The sequence below is a fragment of the Pelophylax lessonae genome, assembly GCF_965119305.1.
Source record: "Pelophylax lessonae genome assembly, chromosome: 2".
NCBI classification, from domain to species: Eukaryota; Metazoa; Chordata; class Amphibia; order Anura; family Ranidae; genus Pelophylax; species Pelophylax lessonae.
This window is the reverse complement of record NC_138769.1, coordinates 110,077,749-110,101,435: the sequence shown is the minus strand read 5'-3', so window position 1 is coordinate 110,101,435 and position 23,687 is coordinate 110,077,749. Positions and strand designations below refer to the sequence as shown.

Genomic DNA, 23,687 nt, shown 5'->3' with positions numbered 1-23,687 from the left:
GTTGGTAATTTCATTAACACCAAAGCAGCTGAAACTGATTAACAACCCCCTCTGCTACTTAACTGACCAGATCCATATCCCAGGAGTTTAACTGACTTGATGCTTTACTCTGATTATAAAGTGTTCCACTATATTACCAAAAAGTATTGGGACGCCTGCCTTTACACACACGAACCTTAAAGCATCCGAGTCTTAGTCTTTAGGGTTCAATACTGAGTTGGCCCACCGTTTGCAGCTATTACAGCTTTGACTGTTGTGGAAAGGCTGTCCACAAGGTTTAGGAGTGTCTATGGGAATGTTTCACCATTCTTCCAGAAGCGCATTTATGAGGTTAGACACTGATGTGGATGAGAAGGCCTGGCTCACAGCCTCCATTCTAATTCTTTCCAAAAGGTGTTCTATTGGGTTGAGGTTAGGACTCTGTGCAGGCCAGACAAGATTCTTCCACCCCAAACTCGCTCATCCATGTCTTTATGGACCTTGTTTTGTGTACTGTTCCAAATCATTTGGTGGAGGGGGATTATGGTGTGGGGTTGATTTTCAGGGGTTGGGCTTGGCCCCTTAGTTCCACTGAAGGGAACCCCTAAGGCACAGGTGTCAAACACAAGGCCCACGGGCCGAATGCGCCCCCCCATGCCATTTTATGTGGCACTCGCAGCTCTCCTGCATCTGCAGCACCCCCATTGTCTCTACCCCCACTTTGTCTCAGTAGTCGGCAATAGAGAGGACAGAACTCCTTTGCAAGTTCCAGCGTCTCTCTGTGCAGCTGCAGAAAGACTCGTCGTTGCCCACCCCCCCCCCCTTCTCAGTAGTCCACAGCATAGAGGAGAGCAGAACTCCTCCTACAGATCCTGCACCTCTCTGTGCAGCCGCAACACCACCTTGTCTCTGCCTCCCCTGGGCTCAGCATTTAGCAGACTCTGGAAGCTAACTCCAGCCCTCCTTTGGTCCTCCTCCAGACCCTGTACTTCCTTCTTCCCAAATACACCTGAATCTTCTTCCTGGCAGCAGCCCAAGATAAGGAGGTGCATTGTGATGTAAGGAAGGGGGGGGGTGACTCTTGACTTCTGATGCTGGGGGGCTCTTGACATCTCATGTAAAGGTGTAAGGGGGATGTAGGGTACTCTGGATATCTAATCCTACGGATATAACTGGCCCTTTGACTGCAACCATAATGCTGATGCGGCCCGCAATGAAATTGAGTTGGACACCCCTACTCTAAGGCGTCAGCATACCAAGACATTTTGGACAATTTAATGCTTGGGGATGGCCCCTTCCCATTCCAACATGAATCAGTGCACAAAGCAAGGTCCATAAAGACATGGATGAGCGAGTTTGAGGTGGAGGAACTTGACTGGCCTGCAAAAGTCCTAAAAACTTAAATTGGTTGTAAATTCTTTTTTTAATTAAAATAATAAACAGGTTTATACTTACCTTCTCTCTGCAATGGTATTTCACAGAGCGGCCCCAAACCTCCTTTTCTGAGGTCTCACACTGGCACTTTTGGCTTCTCCTCTCCTTGGTGTTCCACCATAGGAAACCGCTTCCTATGGTGCCCTGCCCCCTGCTTCCTCTTCACAGGACTTGATTGTCAGCAGCAGGAGCCAATGTCCTGTAAATGCAGAGCGAGAGAGTGGCTATAGATGGGCACAGCGCTGGATCAAGGATCAAGTGAGGGCTCTTGTACGTATTTAAGAGTGGGAGGACAATACAAATGCTGAGAGAGGAAATGCTTTAAGGTAAAAAAAAAAAAAAAAAAAAAATGCGGAGCCTTTACAACCACTTTAAAGAGTAACTCCACTTTTGTTGACAAAAAAAACGTTCCCCTGTGGATGATCTATGTGCATTGCAAGGATTTTAACAAACGTTGCAGATTCTTAACCTCTTTGTTATTCTGAAGAAATCCCTGTGTGTTTGGCTGTGTCCATGTGGTAAGTGAATCTAATGGGAGTGGTTTTATAATTATCAGCTGTTGCACCTGCAGGGCTTTAATGAGGAAATTAGCAGGGATGCACCTTTTGACATGATTTCCTATGGGAGTATCTCACCAAAAATGAAATTTTTGTTCCAGGGGATGCCTAAAATCTGACTTGTATCTTAGTGCAGCCCTCTGGGAAAATTGGTGAGCCAATCACACAAGCAGGACATTTTGTTTTTGTGGGGTGTTCTGCACACATTCTGTGTACAGAACACTTCTAGGTAGCCATATTGCATTGCATTTTACAGAAAATTACAGCCCTGCAGACTGAAAATGAATTTTAATAACATTCAATTACAATATCACTTGTGTTGCCATTGTATACGCTATATTATTTTTTTTTATTATTTATTTTCTTTCCCGCAAAAGTGGATTTACCATTTAAAGTGGAACCCCAGGACTTCAGCCACTTTGTACAATGTATTTAATTACTAGGGATTAGGTCCAACAAGGTGCATGCCATCTTGTGGACTTGTGGTTTAATTTATTTTTACTGAATGTCGGCAGCATAGCTATCACTATTCTTCCAGCGCACCGTTGCGGGACCTTTTGGTCTCCTCTACTGCTGCGTCACGAGCAGCCACTTTGCCCATGCTTTACCTCCTCCTGCCCAATCACAGAGCGCTTTGTATTATGTGAACAAATTCCCAAAATACAAAGGCTTCTGTAAATGAACAGCAGAGGGGAGGGGTGGGCACAGTGGCTGGTATATGAAATAGCAGGGTCTCTACTGTCAGAGCTCTGGGAGTGTAGTGATCGCAGTGCTGCTAGAGCTCTGTAAAACTGTCAGATGTAAAGAGATAAGTCCAGGAAGTGGCATGCATCTGTTCGGACTTGACTCATAGTATACCAGCACATTTTACAAGGTGGCTGAATTCCTGGAGTTTAACACAGTTTTCAAAGTCTCGCTACTCTGTTCTAAACTTCCTTAAATTGGAACAAATTTCCACATTTGACTCGTGCCATACTGAGATAACCTCTTGGGATGCCATTGCTGGCACTCCTTTGAAAATGTCAGTTGCCTAGCTGTTTCTGGCTTTATTACTTACTAACCAGAGTCAAGTCGGAACTCCTCATCTACTTGCTTTTTCCAGGTAAAGGTATTGAATAAGCTTGACAGACAAGCAACCAGCATTTTCAGAAAGGAATCGATAAAGGCAGACCGTGTATTTCTCATGCATATCCTGCTGCAACACAAAGCTATGTATGAAATGTTATTCTTCTGCTTCTATAAATTACTCAACTACAACAGCTAAGGGATATAAGTAGTACAGTAGTAGTACACCTACACTTTGGGCATATATGAAATGTCAGTCAACATTACATTAATGTGCAGCAATTGCAATACTGTGACGTCCCTCCATCTATTTACTGCTCTGCCGCGGCAGGTGTAAAGATGTAATGTACAGATTGTCATACACAGTTCACATTGTGAGAGTGGTGTTGCTTTGTGTTGCTTTATGTTTATAAAGCACACAACCTAATGGAAAGTCTATGGTAAACCGCAGCAGTGTGAAATTGGCCTTATACCAAAATATGGCACTCGCCTCTAAAAACTGGGAGAAAGAAGATGCGTTAATCACAGTAATTAACTTTTTGTTGCCATTAATGAAGAGCAGGTTTGAAACCGCAAACATTTTGCAGTTGTATTTTGAATTGCTAAAAAGGCAACAATGTTTGTTTGGCTGTTAACTTCATTTTGCAAGGTACAGAAAAAGGTTTTGTTTCTTTTTTCCTGTGTAAGGCTCCATGTACACGGGACGCTGGAAATAGCCGTTTAGGAGCTGTTGGGCGTTTTTTTCAGAAGCCCCTGAACCCATCTACATTTTATCTTATCTGTCCATGTACACCAGGTCGTTTACAGTCATTTGCAGGCAGTTGCGTTCAGGGACTTTTTTTAGAACGCAATTATTTGCGTTCGAACGTGTGTTTCCCGGCGTTTCAAACGCACAAACGCGTCCGAACGCAATGACCCGCGCTTAGCATTCGCGTTTTTCCATTTTAAAGGGGAATCATTTTTTTTTTACCTCTAGGAACGGTTCTAAACGCAAACGCCGCTAAACGCGGGTACAAACGCGACCGAACGGACGTTTCAAACGTCCTAAAAATTCCAGCATTCAAAGGGACTTTTAACAACGTCCCGTGTACATGGAGCCTAACAGTTACTGAGATTCACAGACAGAAAGGAAAAACTGCATATGTTTGATTCACAGATAACTGAAACATGGCAGCACGTTGGAAGAACATTGGTAGACGATTTTGTTGGCAGTGGATCTGATCAGATTCTACTCCTGTTCGAAGATGATCCAAGACATCCCCCTGGCAAACAAGCGTTCAGGCTAACAGACTGTGCTGAAATTAACTATCCTGTAAGTACAAAACTAAGGTTTTTGTGTTTAAATCTGTTTCACAATATTGTGGTGTGTTTCTTAGAAAATTAGAACATTTTACGTTTTGTGGGAAAGAATTAGAACCCCTCATCATGCTATCTGGGGCTCTATTAGAGAGATTTACTGTCACTTCCTGTAATGCTGACAACTTATTTTGACCAGACAATAGGTGAGGCAAACTCTCCAACAAAAACACAGACCGAATTAAAAGATTTTGGCTTGACATGCACTTTAAAATCTCTAAAATGTATCTGTTGTCAAAATTTGAAATCTTATATTGTTTTCCACATTGAATTTTAATTGTATCCAGCCAAATACTAATAATTAAAATGATCATGAAGTCTTTAAACTGACTTGAAGAATCCCGTATATTTACTTCATTGACTTCTGTGACATATCTTCTCTATGCCCTGTGAATATGCGCTGACTGCTATGTCACAAATTTTATAAAGCTTGCTGCTTGAGTCAAAGCAGAGCTCCGCCCAAAAGGGAAAGCTCCTCTTGTTTGCACTCTCCACTACCACATTTGGCACTTTTTTTGGGGGGGGTTGGTAGGTATCTGGTTTTGACAGGTACCTTCTCCCACTTCCTGCTCATATCCCTACGTGACCTGAGCGGAAAGGTCCCTGATCACTGGTCCCAGAAGACTATGGGACCAATCACGAGGCACAGTGTGACTCATGCATGCGCAGTAGGAAACAGGCTGTAAAGCCACAAGGCTTCACTTCCTGTTTCTCTTAGTAGAGATGCTAATGCCTGCACCCCAAACCAATTAAAGACATAGTGGGATCCCTGAACAGGTATATGTCTTTATATTTAAAGTCAGCAGCTACAGTATGTGTAGCTGCTGACTTAATTTTTTCTGAAGGAGCCTGAAGCTCCTCTTTAACCACCTAACCACTCCGAAATTTTACCCCCCCCTTCACGACCTAGCCATTTTTTCGATACTGCAATGCGTTACTTTAACAATTGTACCCAAATAAAATTTTTGTCCTTTTTTTTTCCACAAATAGAGCTCTCTTTTGGTGGTATTTGATCACCTCTGCAGTTTTTATTTGTTTGCGCTATAAACAAAACAAAAAAAAACTACAATTTTGGAAAGAAAAAAAAAAAAAACCTTTTTAGTTTCTGTTATAGAACATACCCAATAAAAAAAAATTAAAAAAATCAAATTTCTTCATAAGTTTGGGCCAACATGTATTCTGCTACATATTTCTGGTAAAAAAAAAATCCAAATAAGCGTATATTGGTTTGCGCAAAAGTTATAGCGTCTACAAACGATGTGATTTTTTTTTTATTTTATTTTTTTATATTTATTATTATTATTATTTTTATCTAGCAATGGAGGCGATCAGCAACTTATATCGGGACTGTGATATTGTGGTTGTGGCAGACAAATCACATACCTAACTGATACTAAATACTAATACAGTGATCAGTGTTAAAAAATATGCCTTGTCACTGTACTAATGACACTGGCAGGAAAGGGGTTAACATCAGGGGCTATCGAGTGTAAATGTATGCCTAAATTGTGCATACTAACTGTGAGGGAGGTGCTTTGCCAAGGGAAGGGGGTTCCTGCTTAGCAGAAGCCTTCCTCTCTTACAAAATGACAATCTGCCTTGTTTACATAGGCAGATTGTCGTTCTGCCTCTGTACTATCTAATCAGCGAGTACCAGTGGACATTGAGTCCACCATACCTGCTGTTGGTCTCCCGTTGTGTATAATAGCGGAAGCGGGTCGCCGGCGGCGCGGGCACCCCAGACCCAGATGTGTCAGTTCACGTAGTAGGTATCTTATCTGTCACAGAGCAGCTGCCCTGCCGCAGTAAAGGTACGTGGGTGGTCCGCAAGCTGTTAAAGAGGCGCTAAAAGAATGCGTTGCAGGAGGCACAGTCAGTACCAGAAACACCACATATGACATCATTGTTTTCAGGCAACAAATAACATGAATGAGCAGAGGAGGAGCTGCAAAGCATGCAGGGAATCCAAAAAGTTGTCGAAAGAGATGGCAACAGAGGCAAAAATACCTACACCATAAAAGGAGATTTTTTTCAAGTAAACCTATACTGGATTCTCAAACGACCCATTGTTTGTATTGCTATTGCAATGCCAATGTTATAAAAGCATATGTTGTAAATTTAGATCTCCTGTTGGCGCTTCACTGGTTCTTAGCCCTGCCCCTCCCAACTTCCCCTGTTGGTGATGAATGACCTCAATAACTGATTTGGAGGCTCAGAAGGTGTGAAAGAATGGGGCTAAAGTAGAACTTTACTGCTAAAGTTGAGATTTGCACATCATTAACTCTTAGTACCTAGGATATATCTGTATATCCTCGGAAGTGGTTACACCAGGATCATGGCTGTAAAAGTGATCCGCTCTACAGCCAGCCGATCACTTTTACAGGATGTAGAATGGTATGTGGGCAAGTGGTTAAATGCTTGTATCTGTATTTAATTACAGCTTTCATATGCAGTTTTTGTTTTTTTAATCACATGCAAATTTTTTTTTAGTTACTCTGGTTTGTGACAATTTTACTTTTACAATTTTCTCTTGAGTTCTGTAATATTTTGGGCAACTTGGATGGGTATACTTTTGGAATGCCATTTCCTTCTAAAGAACATTTCCTTGGTTTAGCACAATATCACATTTCATTTCCACCAGTCAAATGAACAGATTTGCCTGTAGGCAGGGTATATTGCACAGTGTTCTGTAGATAGTGTCTCCACAGTAAGCATTATCTTTTGCATTATCTGTTGCTGTCATGTATCTAGTGTAGTGTGAAAGACAAACACGGAAACAATGTGCAGGATTGGTAGATAATGGGTACAGTTACAACACGTGTGGTAAAGTAAGCGTTTAGTAAGTAAGTAAGCGGCCAATGTAAATATTACATAAGGTGAAATGTCTCTGTCTAAGTCGAATAGAAAGTGGTATATTTTACTAGAAAAAAGAAACATAGAGATCAAAGATACCAGTATAATGTTTTTGTCTGCTTCTGTTAAAGTAGTAGTAAACTGAAGACTTAAAAAAAAAAAAAAAAACAGATGCTACATTGGGTTTATTTGCAAATATCTTAAAATGGACACTGCCATTTGATATTGTCTAGTTGTTGAACATGTCATTCACATAGACATGAGGTGAGAAATAATAAATTAGTGGGACACCTCCACCTCACTACAGGCAGCAATGCAAATTATTGACAGTTTTGGCACCTACTCTGGTCTGAAAATCAACTGACAGAAGTCAGCGCTGATGCCTTTCGATGCCCAGTCTATGGTAGTGGGTGAACCCCCTAGTCTCCTTCGGGTGGTATCCTGCTTTAAATACTTAGGAATCATTATTATGTTGCCTTTCTGGTGGCGATCACATCTGCTCGCAGGGTGTCGGAGTTGGCGGCCCTATCTTGCCGCTCCCCCTACCTGGTTGTTCATAGGGCTAAGGTGGTCTTACGACCTCATCAGTCCTTCCTTCCGAAGGTGGTGTTGGATTTTCATCTCAACAAGGACATTGTCTTGCCTTCGCTGTGTACGAAGCCTAAGCATCCTAAGGAGTTTGCCTTGCATTCCTTGGATGTGGTCTGGGCAATCAGGGTTTACCTATCATCTACTGAATCCTTCAGAAAGTCGGATTCTCTTTTTGTCCTTCCTGAGGGACCTCGGAAGGGTACGGCTGCGTCTGTGGCAACCCTTTCCAAATGGATCAGACAGACGCTTGTAAAGGCCTATTCACTTAGGGATCAGGTTCCACCTTTCCCTGTCACGGCGCACTCTACCAGAGCGGTTAGTGCGTCTTGGGCCTTCCGCCATCAGGCGTCGGTGTCTCAGGTGTGCAAATCGGCGACCTGGTCGTCCGTTCATACCTTTACAAAATTTTACTAACTTTATTTTCTGGCATCGGCAGATGCCTCTTTTGGCCGCAAAGTTCTGAGTGCGGCAATGCCTTAGGGGAGACATGGCGGTTTTAGCCTGTCTCCTTCTGTTGGGGTTTTTTTCCCCTTGGTTATTTTGTTTTCCTGGGTTTGTTCACTCCTGTTGAGCTTTTCCTGTTACCCAGTATTTTACCTTTCTGGTTCAGATAAGGTTCTTTTCTCTGACCTGGGTGCTGCGTTGCCTTTTTGACGGTAACGTTTCCCACCCCTCACATTTACATTGCTTTGGGACGTCCCAGAAGTGCAGACTGTATGAGTGGGCGGCGACTGTCAGAGGACGTAAGAAAAAATATAATTTTTTGTAAGAACTTACCGTAAAATTATTTTCTCTGAGTCCTCTGACAGTCGCCGCCCCCCACCCCTCTTTTGGGGTTCATGGATCTCTATACTGCTTGCTACCAAACTGATTTGGGAATGCTGCTAGCTGGGGGTGGGTATTGGACCAGAGGGAAAGCCCCCTGTAGGTGTGTGTCTACAAAGGTTTTGTGAATGTTTTCTAACAAAATCTTATGCCTAGCTTACTCCTGTGGATAAGACCAATACCCAGAAGTGCAGATTGTATGAGTGGGCGGCGACTGTCAGAGGACTCAGGGAAAAAAAAATTACAGTAAGTTCTTGCAAAAAATTCTATTATTTTCTCAATAAAAAGTTTGCAAAATAAAAAATCTGCTTCATACAAATATGTATCCAAACACACTGCACCATGTGATATCCACTATAAGCAATCCTATGCACTCACCTCCATGTTAGCCCTCAGACGGTCACTGCACGTTTTCCCCACCCTGGGGGCAAATCCACAGGTATATGATATTGTCTGCTTCACCAGTTGCTTCTGCTTCATTAAGATAGATCCTCCTGCAAACAAGGTTCAAATAGAAAAAAAAAAGGCCATCATCGTGTGTTACCGTATTGAAAGATTTACATTTTATTCATTCAAAAGAAAAAGTGTGTAAAAAAGTCTGGTGCGCTACTAAATTGCAATAAAATGAACAATGTCAATCATGCATACAAAATAGTGTACAAACAATTTGAAACAATTTAAAACAAATGAAAATGTGAGTGAACAAAGTCTTTGGTTTCTCTTGCAAATCAATATGTTTTCCGTGAACAACTCCACCAGAAAAAAAGCTAAATAGATGAATGTGCAAATGAAGTCCAGTGTTCATGTAAATTCCAAAAATAATCACTGGTGGCCGTGAGAAAACCAAGTGCAGCTGCAAATCAACGAACGTGACGTGAAAATCCCATCACCTGGTGAATTCACCGCTTACCAGCTTTAAGTAGATTTAGGGCAGATAGACAGAATATGAATCCAAAGGGACCTCTGTAGATAACCAAAGGGAGTGCTATGTTGGAATCCACCCTCGTGTGTGACAGGGGAGGGGGAGCTGCTTACCAGATCCCACTGTTTCCAAACATGTAATGAGTGTAGACTCTCTGGATACGTAAATGAGGGACTCCTGGTGTTTCCTGGTTCTTCTCTCGGACTGACACTCATATAAGGTGCACCATGAAAATGAGGGAAGAGACTAATAGTGCATTACCTTTTATCACATTTATTAGAAAAGTAAAGATTGCACTTACAGGAAAAAATGAAGATACAAGTTCTGTGGAGAGCGGCGGCTGCCTGCAGTGCAAGCCGCGGCTGTTGTGATTGACGGTGCGGCGACTCCTTCGCTCTGACGCGTTTCCTCCCTATTGGGCTTCCATGGAGATAGGAGGGGGAAAAAGTGTACTTTGTGCTGTGCACGTGAATATATGGCTTGTAGGTTTTCAATACGCTGGCCCCTTAAGAAAAATAAGGAAATCTGCATCACCTTACCATGCATTCCATTCGCACTTCCTGTTTGGCTTGACTAGTTTCATCACTGGTCATGTGACTTTCTCAAGGCTCTCCAGTAGTAGTTTTGCTCCCTGCCCTGTTCTCTCATTTCAACCTTCCTGTGTCACTGCAAAGATTTACAGCCCTCCATGAAACCCTCTTGGTTCTTCTTGATAAAGCTGTCATTTCTCCAGTTTTTGTGGCAGAATGGTTCCAATGGTTTTAATCATGTTCACTGTTTCCAAGCCCAAAGGAGACATTCACCCCAGTCTGGATCTCAAAGCTCTAAATGTATTCGTTTGAGTTTAAAAAGCCTTCAAAGTATCTACCGAATTTGTCATCAACTCCCTTTACCAGGGAGATGTTCTGGCTTCTGTGGACATCAAGGACCTACTACAAGTCACCTTCATTCAGGCATATCAGCAACTCTTACAGTTAGCAATGGGGTCCTTGCACTAACAGTTTGTGGCTTTGCCTTTCAGACACTCATATGCACCAAGGTGCTGCTCCCCTGACTAGCTCTGTAGTGTTCTCATGGCATCCCCTTTGTGGGATACAGGGGTACCTATAACAGACAGTGTGGGCTTTTTTGAACAATGTGATGTTAACATTCAGATGTTACAGCAATTTGGATTGATCCTGAACCCCCATTGTATAAAAGGGCTCATTGTTTGGGGTATCTGGATCTAGGCCTGGGCACAGCTCAGGCCAGACAGTTCCTTCCACAGGAGAAAATTGACACTCTTTGTCTCTGATTTGAACTCTTGAGTCCAGGTGCCTTCCGATTCTCTGCTTATGTATGTCTCACATGCCTCTTGTATGTCTAATTTCTCGATCTGATGGTAGTCTCTTTTCAAACAGTTGATTGGCCCAGTTTGACTCCAACCTCTACACTGTAACTTTCTGTTGCCTGAGAAAAGTTAACATGTATCTAAAGGCAAAACGTCTTTTTTTTTTTTTTTTGATAGAGTAAGGGAGGGTTATAACCCCTGTCAGGTTTTTTTAGCCACCTGTGTCCCATAGGAGAAATATCCATTTACTTCCTGTGCCATAGCTAAAAGATTTCAAAGCCAAAGGAAGTTAGAGGAAATACCTCCAAAGTGAGAAAATCCTGGGGTGTCACCTGGGTCACCAAAACTAGTGTCCCCATTGGAATATTTTCCCTCTATTACTGTTCTGATGTCAACCCAAAATTCTGAATTTTCTTTTACTTTCACTTTCAATGATAACAATAAACAGGATAAATAGGGAGGGTGAGTATCCCTATTGGGGCACAAACACCAATAAAAACTGACAGGTCTTCCAATCCCTCTCCATTCTAACCAAAACTACCTACACTTTAATCCTGTCTGTAGGCAGAGTGATTTGTCTATCTTGAGGACCAGATTGGCCATGGCCTAGTGCATGGGTGCTCAACCTGTGGCTCTCCAGCTGTTGCGGAACTACAAGTCCCATCATGCCTCTGCTTTTGGAAGTCATGCTTCTACCTGTCAGCCTTGCAATGCCTTATGGGATATGTAGTTCTGCAACAGCTGGAGAGCCACAGGTTGAGCACCCATGGCCTAGTGGATAGGCAGCTGGCTATGGGGTGAAGAAAAGCCACAGGAGGATTCTCATGTTGGGCACCGGCCTGTTGGGTTGGGTAGGAGACCTAGGCACCTTGTTGGTGCAGGAGACTTGGTCATCAGAGGAGTTTGGTGTTTTGATCAGCATCCTGGAACGTCGGATGATTTGGATGTCTCTGCAGCTTTTGGACTATTCTTCCGGAGGATTATCTAATCTGGATTCAGTCAGATATTGCCACGGTGGTTTCTTGTAGCCATCGCCTCTGCTGGGCGAGTATCTGAACTGGTAGATTTACCCTTCAAAACATCAATTCTGCTTTTGCATAAGAACAAGAGGGTTTTGAGGCCTATGACTTCCTTCTTTCTTAAGGAAGTTTCTACCCTTCACCTCAAGCGGGATATTGTTCTCCCTTCCTTCTGTTCTACTTCAGTTCACTAAATTTCCCTCCATGGTCTGGGTGAGGTTTGGGTTGTGAGAGTCTGTCTTTCAACTACTGCTTCTTACAGGAATTCCTCTTTGTAATCTGGATAGATTCTGTAAGGGTGCACAAACTTCTTCTCCTAACATCTCTAGGTGGCTCAAGCAGATCATCATCTAAGGGTATCGTCTCAAGGATCAGCTTCCAGCCTTACCTCTCAAGGTGCACTTTGCTAGATCTGTGACTGCTTCTTCTTGAGCTTTTTTGGCATCAAGCGATCATTTCCAAGATTTGTAAGGCAACTTTATGGTCTCTTATTCATGTGTTCTCTAAGTTCTGCCAAGTGGATGTTGCAGCCCAATCTGATGTCATCTTTTGGTTATAAAATATTTTTTTGAGTCAACAGGAAGTCAACAGTTCTCTGTCACTTTCGTGGGATTGTCAACGTACGTTTGTTGTGTTGCTGACCTCTAAGTTGGACTGCTTTTCTGTGTCCTGAAGTCTAAAGACTTCCTGTGTCCCTTAATGGATGAGAAAAAAAGGATTTTTGTACTCACCCTAAAATCCTATTTCTCTTACGTCCTCCGACAGTCGCCGCCACTTCATATTCATCACTAATGGGGTTATTGACCTTTGCTCCGCAGGAGTAGCTAGGCAACACAATTTGTTAATATCAAATACGAATTGGGAGCTGCCCCTTTGATGCCATAATCCTAATATTACATAACACGAAGAAGAAAATGGATGGTACAACAAACGTTGTCCAAGCATATGTTGGCGGACTTTCGAGGCACACACTGAGTAAGCACACTTATTATTTTAAAATAATTGCTTTTTATTAAGAAAATTTAAAAGAAACAAAGAGCACTTTACAAATGTTGACAAAAATGTAGTTTCTTGTACATTCAAAGTTGATATGCAGGCATTGTTGACAATAGGTGAGGGTTACAGTTGTTATACAAATCTGATAGGGTCAACGCGTTTCGCATTTACGCTTCCTCAGGACCTCAGATGATTTGGTAACCTCTTAATAAAACAAAAGCATATCATACGTTACTTTTTCACATATACACATGTATATACATACATCTGCAATAATATTTTACATACATAAATATTCATTGTATATGCGTGTGTGTCACTACATAGCCATGGGAGCAATAGAAGAGCGGATAAACCCACCTCCTCAACGTGCAGTGCATCATACTGTTCGACCGGGGGCTAGGCTCGATGGAAGGAGGCACCTCGGACCATAGCCACCTGGATTGGTAGATTGTCAGGTAACGTTTATATAGATTTCTTTGTTATTTTTGATTATTTTTTGAAAAATAAATTCTAGTGTCTATTATATGATACTCTATAACAAAAATCCTAATTACCTTAAAATATATTTGATGGATATGGGAAGAGATAGGACGGCTGGGTAGAGGATGATACGTGGATCAATTGAGCGTCTTACACCTAAATATAAACAGTATGTTGATATTTATATTCTAACAGATTCTTCAGTTCTGATATAGTATATGTTTCTCTTTTTTCCTCAGGGTATATAAGTGAACATATTGGATGTTATTCTGTGAGATAGATATATCACACCATAGAAAAGAATAGGATAAGGAAAGGCAGGGAAGGGAAATTAGAAGGAAAGAAAAAGAAGAAAAATGGGGGGGGAAGGGAGAAAGAGAAGGAAGGGAAGGGAAAAGGGGAGAGAAGTGGGTAGAGGAAAGGAGGGGGGATAAGGGATGAGGAGAGGTAGGAAAAAATGGGATGAGGAGAAGGGGAACGGGGGAAAATAAATGGTGTGCATATATATATAGTCACGGATATATGGTGTAATTTAGATATACCTTATAATATTTTATCTCTATGCGCTCCAAGGTAACAAAAAAGAGAGTATAAAGATATCAGTGCGGGTCCAAGAATTTAATTTATATCAGATCCTATAGTCCCCTTAGACCCACTATTCTTTTGGGGGGGAGGGAGAGAGGAGATTTTTTGTACTTACAATTCACTTATATTCTTATGCATCAAAAAATGGAGGTGTCCTTGTTATGGACAATCTCTGATGGCTTGCTATTAAAGGAGATTAAACAGTCCCGCATCCAGCTGGTAATAGTAAGAAGGTCCCCTCATGCTAAAGATAGAAGGTAGAAATATAATCTGATGGCGCTTCCATTGGCCCCCTCCCACTTCCGACATGAGATACGTTCTGATGAACGTCATCTCCGGCGGCGACCGATGACGCACATCCGGTGCGCCGCGGCCAATGCCGAACACCTGTGCTGATTAGCAGCCGGTGTGTGGGACCTATTTAGACCACTAAACCACCAGGGAATAGGATATGGCGGCTGGGATACGAGTGTGGACAAAGCAACATGTGAGTACATTGACTTTCCATGTGAAAGAGAGTTAGAACATATAGCCTATCTTGAAGATAATCTGTATCATTTATTAGCATAGTCAACACCAACAGATTATATTTCTACCTTCTATCTTTAGCATGAGGGGACCTTCTTACTATTACCAGCTGGATGCGGGACTGTTTAATCTCCTTTAATAGCAAGCCATCAGAGATTGTCCATAACAAGGACACCTCCATTTTTTGATGCATAAGAATATAAGTGAATTGTAAGTACAAAAAATCTCCTCTCTCCCTCCCCCCCAAAAGAATAGTGGGTCTAAGGGGACTATAGGATCTGATATAAATTAAATTCTTGGACCCGCACTGATATCTTTATACTCTCTTTTTTGTTACCTTGGAGCGCATAGAGATAAAATATTATAAGGTATATCTAAATTACACCATATATCCGTGACTATATATATGCACACCATTTATTTTCCCCCGTTCCCCTTCTCCTCATCCCATTTTTTCCTACCTCTCCTCATCCCTTATCCCCCCTCCTTTCCTCTACCCACTTCTCTCCCCTTTTCCCTTCCCTTCCTTCCTCCCTTCTCTTTCTCCCTTCTCCCCCCCCCCCCCCCATTTTTCTTCTTTTTCTTTCCTTCTAATTTCCCTTCCCTGTCTTTCCTTATCCTATTCTTTTCTATGGTATGATATATCTATCTCACAGAATAACATCAAATATGTTCACTTATATACCCTGAGGAAAAAAGAGAAACATATACTATATCAGAACTGAAGAATCTGTTAGAATATAAATATCAACATACTGTTTATATTAAGGTGTAAGACGCTCAATTGATCCACGTATCATCCTCTACCCAGCCGTCCTATCTCTTCCCATATCCATCAAATATATTTAGAGTATCATATAATAGACGCTAATTTTTCAAAAAATAATCAAAAATAACAAAGAAATCTATATAAACGTTACCTGACAATCTACCAATCCAGGTGGTTATGGTCCGAGGTGCCTCCTTCCATCGAGCCTAGCCCCCGGTCGAACAGTATGATGCACTGCACGTTGAGGAGGTGGGTTTATCCGCTCTTCTATTGCTCCCATGGCTATGTAGTGACACACACGCATATACAATGAATATTTATGTATGTAAAATATTATTGCAGATGTATGTATATACATGTGTATATGTGAAAAAGTAACGTATGATATGCTTTTGTTTTATTAAGAGGTTACCAAATCATCTAAGGTCCTGAGGAAGCGTAAATGCGAAACGCGTTGACCCTATCAGATTTGTATCACAACTGTAACCCTCACCTATTGTCAACAATGCGTGCATATCAACTTTGAATGTACAAGAAACTACATTTTTGTCAACATTTGTAAAGTGCTCTTTGTTTCTTTTAAATTTTCTTAATAAAAAGCAATTATTTTAAAATAATAAGTGTGCTTACTCAGTGTGTGCCTCGAAAGTCCGCCAACATATGCTTGGACAACGTTTGTTGTACCATCCATTTTCTTCTTCGTGTTGTTAATATCAAAGCTTTTAGCATATCCCACCCCTAGGGGGTGGTCCCCTCAGTCAATACCTCCCTGCTTCCTGCATTCCCAACTCAGTTTCTAATGCCTAGCTTAGGAGTAGGCTGGCTGTTCCTGTGCTGGGGCTCTCAGTCTCAGCCTCTATTCTCTTTTTGATTTTATTTTGAGTCTTTTTCTCTTTCTTTTACTTAGCTGTTAATTTTCAGCATTAGTTCGCTTCTTCGGATGAAGATGATCGTGCGGAGCTGGGTCTCGGACTGGCTACCCTGGATCCCAGGGTTCAGGGCCAGGGGCTTCCCAGCCTGCCATCGAGCGTTCAGCGCAGGTTTCCCTGGCATATTGAACGACCCATCCCTGTTCGCTGCAGGGATGCTATCTGTGAGGTGGCTACCTCACTGGGCGCCATTGCGGTTTCGCACCGCAGTTCCACTGCATCCTGGCTGCGACACTCCCTGTCCTCAGTGCAGCGGTTTGGTCGCTGGAGAAAGCTCCCCACGCCATCCGGACTGGTAAGTGTAAATCTATGTGGGGACCTGTCTATTTGGGTGTCAGTCTGGGACTGTGTGACCCTGCATGTCTGTGTAAATGCGGAGCTCCCTGTCAGATTCCTGTGTGGAATGGCTGCCTGTCTGTGGGCTGCGAGGGGGGGGGGGCTCTCCCGCTCTGCTGTGTGAATGCATGAAGCAGTTTGGGCTTAGGCATGCTGTGCGGCGATTGCTGCTGCGACCCGCCATTTTTTTGCGGCAAGTTTATGGTGACCAGTCCTGTGTGGTACGGCGCGGCGTTTTGGCGCCAAACGCCGCCATTTTGGCGGCGATCGATCAGGCCACATGTCGGCGCCATTTTCTCTTTGCCTAAGGAATCCTCAGCCTAGCGGCCATGTTTGTGTAGCCTTACATAGGCTTTATAGGGCGGTCAGTCATTGCATCACTTCCTTTTGCTCTGGGACAGCGATCGGTGGCAGCAGCCTGTGTGATCTCTCCAGGTTTTTACCTTTCCTTTTCCTGTATTCCTTGCCCAGTGTTCTTATCCCTGTGGGGGTCGGTGTATTCAGTAGGGTGCGGTGGGCTACGCTCGCCGCGGTCTTAAAGGGACGGTACTCCTTTTTTTCTACTTTTGCTGGGGCATGGATTCTCAGGATTGCAAGTTTCCTCCCACCTTGGTGGGGGGCTAAGGGGCTGCTGCATCCCCCGAGGGGGCTGATCTGGCTACTATTGTGGCGAACTTGGCTGCTCAGGTGCAGATGCTGGTGGCTGATCGATCCACCAAACGGCCCAGAGTGTCTATTTCCTCTGATTCGGAGGGCGATGGGGCTGCTATGGCTGGAGTGCCCTTCTCAGGGTCTCACTCATCTCTAGACCTTGTGGGGTCTGAGGGGGAGGCTGGGGTAGAAGGGGTTGATAATTCTCCCCCTGGCTCGTCTGAAGAGCTTGCACTCATGGATGAGTTGGTTGCTTCTATCAAGCAAACGCTGCATTTGCAGGATGAACCGTGTCCTCCTGTTTTGATGTCCTCTTATGGGATGCAAAGGAAACGCAAAACATTGCAGGTTTTTCCTTGCTCTGCTGAATTTCAGCGCGCGGTTGATGAGCAATGGCGCAATTTAAAGAAGCCTTTTGCTGTGCCGAGTAGGTTCAAACTGCGTTATCCATTTACACCCACCACTGATGAGCGTTGGTGTGTGCCGCCTCAGGTGGATCACGCGGCGGCGGTTTTGAATAAATCCACTGCGATCCCTGCTGAGGATACCCCGGTGTTCCGGGACCCGACGGACAGGAGATTGGAGTCTCTGACCCGTCATGCTTATACGGTTGCTTATACGGTTGGTTCTATGCTGAAGCCTATTTTTGCTTCCTTTATGGCAGCCCAGGCTATTGCGGATTGGACGCAGGTGCTCAGGCGCACCCTGGTGGCTGACTCTGCCCCGCCGACAACTTTGGCTATGGTGGATCAAATTCATCAGGGTGTCATGTATTTGTGTGATGCGGACTTAGATTTGGTCCCTTTGGCTGCGCGTCTTTCAAGTGTGGCGGTATTGAACCGTCGCCTGATATGGCTGAAATGTTGGTCTGTTGACCAATCTTCTCGCAAGACTTTAGCTAATTTGCCCTACGCGGGATCTCGCCTTTTTGGCGAATCTTTGGATACTCTGATAAAGGGAATTTCTGGGGGTAAGAGCACTCTCTTGCCCCAAACTCACAAGAATAAGTTTGTTCGTGGTAAGAAGAATACCTCGTTTAGGCCCTCTCAGGGGTCCTTTCGTGCCTTTCGGTCGCACTATAAGGGCAAGCCCTTCAAGGGCCAAGGCTCCCAGTCCGGCCAGTCCGGGTCCGCTGCCCATAACAATACGGCCTGAAGGGACGCCCTCACCCAGTTCTGGGGTGGGGGGACGTTTGCTCGGTTTTCTTCAACCCTTCAATCGGGACAGGTGGGTTCAGGAAATCGTTCAATCTGGTTACAAGATCGAGTTTCTCTCTCGGCCGGCGGGCAGATTTTTCCCCTCAAACCTTCAGCTGTCTCCGGAGCGCTTGCAGGATCTGCACCTGGCAGTGCGGGACCTGAGGGCCCAGGGAGTGGTGGTTCCGGTGCCTCATCGGGACAGATTTCGGGGGTTCTATTCCAATCTGTTCACTGTGCCTAGAAAGGAGGGCAAGGTACGTCCGATTCTGGACTTGAAAGCTCTGAACCACTTTGTGCGGGTTCGCAAGTTCCGCATGGAATCCCTGCGCTCGGTGGTGGCTGCCCTGGTTCCGGGGGAATTCATGGCCTCCATCGATTTGAAGGATGCGTATCTTCACATTCCCATTTTCGAGGGTCACCAGAGGTACCTTCGATTCGCCATTGCGGAGGATCATTTCCAATTCGTGGCGTTTACCCTTTGGTCTCGCTTCGGCTCCGCGGGTTTTCACCAAGGTGCTTGCGACGGTCCTGGCTTTATTGAGAGCCCAGGGCATCTCTGTCTTGGGGTATCTGGATGATATCTTGATTCGGTCTGCAACCAGTCAGGGCCTGGTGAACGACCTGTCCATCACGATGTAGACTCTGCAGGAGTTCGGTTGGACGAGAAATTTGCCAAAGTCAACGTTGTGTCCGTCAGTTCGTCTTCCCTCCCTGGGGATGATACTGGACTCTGTTCAAGCGAAGGTCTTCCTGCCGGAAGACAAGCTCCGGACACTTCAGGACGAAGTCAGGTCCCTCAGGGACAATCAGTGCTCGTCCCTCCGGACATGTATGAGGTGTCTGGGATTGATGGTCTCGGCTTTCGAGGCGATTCCCTTTGCCCAGTTTCACACACGGGATCTTCAGGTGGAGATCCTGGCCAAGTGGGACGGGCGTCCGCAATCTCTGGATCTGCGGATTTCGTTGAGCCGCCTCACCCGAAGAGGTCTTTTGTGGTGGCTCCAGTCCCCGGCGGTGTCGGGGCGCAAGTCCTTTCGTCCTTTGTCGTGGACGGTGATCACCACGGATGCCAGCCTGTCGGGCTGGGGTGGTGTTCTGGGCGTTCTGTCCGCCCAGGGAACTTAGTCGGAGGAGGAATCCTCCCTTCCGATCAACATTCTGCAATTGCGAGCGATAAATCTCTGCCTTCTGCGTTGGACGGACAGGCTTCAGGGCCGTCCGGTTCGGGTGCAGACAGACAATGCCACAGCGGTGGCCTACATCAACCACCAAGGGGGCACCAGGAGTGCCCGAGCGGCTCGGGAAGTAGCCGACATTCCGTCTTGAGCCGAGACGCACGTCCCGGCGATATCTGCAGTTCACATTCTGGGGGTGGAGAACTGGCAGGCGGATTATCTGAGTCGCCAGACCCTGGACCAGGGAGAATGGTCCCTTCACCCGGATGTCTTTCAGATGTTGTGCGCGAAGTGGGGCTCCCCAGATGTGGACCTGTTCGCGTCTCGTCTAAACAACAAGGTGGAAAGGTTCGTGGCAAGGACGCGCGATCCTCGGGCAGACGCCTCAGATGCGTTAGTGGCGCCCTGGCATCAGTATCGTCTGATGTATGCCTTTCCACCGATTCAGCTGCTGTCGAGGCTCCTTCGCAGGTTGGGCTCGGAACCGCACACGGTGATTCTGGTGGCGCCAGACTGGCCTCGCCGGTCTTGGTACGCAGACCTCGTGAATCTGGCGGTCGACGCTCCGTGGCGTCTGCCTCTTCGAGAAGATCTCCTGTCTCAAGGACCGATCTTCCATCCTGCTTTACAGTCGCTGGCTTTAACGGCCTGGCTGTTGAAAGCCAGGTCCTGAAGGATAGGGGTCTCTCCCCTGAGGTCATTCCCACTTTGATCAAGGCTAGAAAAGCCTCTTCGGGGAAGATTTACTACCGTACTTGGAAGGCGTATTTTGCCTGGTGTGAGTCCAGGGGGTATTCCCCTCGTTCGTACTCGGTATCGAGAGTGTTGGCTTTCCTTCAAACGGGCGTGGACCAGCGTTTGGTGTTGGCCACGATTAAGGGTCAGATTTCTGCGCTGGCCGTTCTCTTTCAACGCCCTGTGGCGTCTAATTCTTTGGTTAGCACCTTTGTTCAAGGGGTGCGACACTTGGCCCCTGCTCGGAGGGACCCTTTACCTCCATGGGACTTGAACCTTGTTCTGTCCGTGTTGCAACATGCTCCCTTTGAGAAGATCAGGGAGATCTCGTTGTCTCTATTGTCCAAGAAGGTTGCCTTTTTGGTGGCGATCACTTCGGCTCGCAGGGTATCGGAGCTGGCGGCCTTGTCCTGCAGCTCTCCCTACTTGGTGATTCACTTGGATAAGGTGGTCTTACGACCTAACCCTTCTTTTCTTCCGAAGAGGATCTCGGAATTTCACCTCAATGAGGACATTGTCTTGCCTTCGCTTTGCGCGAAGCCTAAGCATCCAAGGGAGGTGGCTTTGCATTCCTTGGATGTTGTTCGGGCGATCAGGGTTTACCTGTCATCGACGAAATCCTTTCGCAAGTCTGATTCTCTTTTTGTTCTTCCAGAGGGTCCTCGGAAGGGCATGGCAGCGTCGGCTGCGACCATCGCCAAATGGATCAGACAGAACATTGTGCAAGCCTATGCTTTGAAGGGGAAGGTTCCTCCTTTCCCTGTGAAGGCGCACTCTACCAGGTCTCTGAGTACGTCTTGGGCCTATCGTCATCAGGCTTCTGTAGCCCAGGTGTGTAAGGCGGCGACTTGGTCGTCAGTTCACACCTTCTCCAAATTCTACAAGGTGGATGTTCAGGCATCGGCGGATGCTTCCTTTGGCCGCAAAGTTCTTAGTGCGGCAGTGCCTTAGGGTCCCTTTTTTTGGGTCCTTGGCTGTTGGGATGTCTTTATCCCTAGGTTACTTGTTTTCCTGGGTTGTTGCTCCTGTTGAGCACGTTTTTTTCCTGTTGCCCAGTTGGTTCTCTTACTTTGGTAAGGTTCCTTTCTCTGATGTGGGTACTGCGTTGCTTTAGGCGCGGCTACGTTTTTTCCCACCCCTCATGTCTACACTGCTATGGGACATCCCCATTAGTGATGAATATGAAGTGGCGGCGACTGTCGGAGGACGTAAGAGAAAACGGAATTTTTGTAAAATCTTACCTGTAAAATTCCTTTCTCTGAGTCCTCCGACAGTCGCCGCCCCCGCCCCTCTTTTGGGGTTTGTTTATGTACTCTACTGCTATGCTACTGAAACTGAGTTGGGAATGCAGGAAGCAGGGAGGTATTGACTGAGGGGACCACCCCCTAGGGGTGGGATATGCTAAAAGCTTTGATATTAACAAATTTTGTTGCCTAGCTACTCCTGCGGAGCAAAGGTCAATAACCCCATTAGTGATGAATATGAAGTGGCGGCGACTGTCGGAGGACTCAGAAAAAGGAATTTTACAGGTAAGATTTTACAAAAATTCAGTTTTTTGAAGTCCATTGAGAGACACCGGGCCCATCCCTTTGTGTTTATGATCATGCTTTTGGTACTGCTTTGCTACAAAATGGAAGCATGCTGGTATTTGGAGGGGTTATTCTGGGCTGGAGTACAGTTTTGTTAGCCAAGGTTCAGTTCTCCTGTAGACTATGGCATAACCCGAAAGTTTTAGACTTACCGTGTCCTTCAATGGACTCCAAAAAAAAAAAAAAAAAGGATTTTACGGTAAGTACAACAATCATATATTTTTTTTATTCATTTCAGGTTGATGCCAGAGAAATCACTGAAAGTCAATACCATGAAAATCATTCTCTAATGGTACAGACTCTTGAAGCAAGATTACAGGTTCGATCATAAGTACATATTTTTTTTTATGAAATGTGAAAACATTTGATGTACAAGTACACTTTGTTCCATATATTTACAGTATGTTATTTGTATGGTTTGGTACTTAACACTTTAAAATGTCACTTGTGTGGGGATTTTAAGAAAAATATTCTTACATACACAGTTGTTATCCTGTTACAATGAGTTAAGAGTATTTCTAACCACTTTTGTATGTGTACTGATAACACTTGGGAACCAACAAAATTTGAGAGGAAAAAAGAAGAGGAAAGAAAGTGAGGTAGGCTTAGCAGGTATGTTATAGGATGAAACACTGTAAAGGTGGACCTGCTCTTTAAAGAGGAAGTAAACCCTCCTCAGGAAGTTGTACCTATAGGTAAGCCTATGTTAAGGCTTACCTATAGGTACTGTAAATATCTCCTAAACATGTACCATTTAGGAGATATTTACATTTGATGCAGCCAGTGACGTCACTGGCGCATGCGCTCTGAAGAAACGGCAGATCGTGCCGTTCCTTCAGAGCCCTGTGCCGTGACCGTCGGCTCCCGCGCGCGGGAGTGACGTCACCGCGGCTCCGGCCAATCAGATGGCCGGATGCCGCGATCCCGGAAGACGGGCGACTGTACATGTCGCCCGTCATAGAGGTAAGAGAGCGGCGCGGCGAGGGCTCGTTCTAAGGTAAGTATTTGATAATGAGCTAGTATGCGATGCATACTAGCTCATTATGTCTTTATCTTTCAGGATGTAAAGAAAAGAAAAAAAAAATTATCGGTTTACAACCTCTTTAACTTAGGGCAATTTACATAGTAATGATTTATTTTCTGGCCTTTTTCTTGCTCTATAGCCTATTTTACCAATATTTTCTGCAGATAATATGTAATGTCTTTAATTTATTGTTCTAGGTCAAGGCTTGGGTTGGTATATGACATATAGGGTGAGATTTACTAAAACCGGTGCACACAGAATCTGGTGCAGCTGTACATAGTAACCAATCAAATTCTAACTTCAGTTTGTTAACCTTTGATAATAACAACTGGATGCTGATTGTAGAGCCCAATGGGGGTGAAACATGTCAGAGGGGTGTGTCCGATGGGCTGGGATTTGAGCTGAAGCCAGTTTTTTCATTCCCATTACACTGGAATTGAATAGTGTGCTGCAGTACGTGCATGTTATATTTTGGGACAAGATGTGTTCTACAGGTGCATCTCATAAAATTAGAATATCATCAAAAAGTTAATTGTTTTCACTTAATCTACATATGGCTGAGCCCACTCGTCTTGCTCAATATCACGCCAAGCAAACGGTCTTTGAACAGAGTGATAAAAACGGTTGTTTTTTGGCTCTTCTAGCGCAACATGTCCAGCCCATTACCACTATACCTGAAATACAACTCCCTACCAGGGTTATAGCCTTTACTCAGGAGGATATCTTGAGGCAATTCCTAGTCATTGATGTCCTCTAT

The 23,687-nt window shown here is 44.7% G+C and overlaps 1 protein-coding gene across 1 annotated transcript in view; it reads left to right on the top strand.

Annotated features, from left to right (window-relative positions):
- Window positions 1-23,687, top strand: part of FANCB (FA complementation group B) — a 110,533-nt gene that overhangs the window by 19,305 nt on the left and 67,541 nt on the right. The window contains exons 3-4 of the mRNA XM_082246725.1: window positions 4,192-4,364; window positions 22,156-22,225. Of these exons, the coding sequence (XP_082102851.1) occupies window positions 4,192-4,364; window positions 22,156-22,225 (243 nt within the window). The remainder of the gene's footprint in view (window positions 1-4,191; window positions 4,365-22,155; window positions 22,226-23,687) is intronic.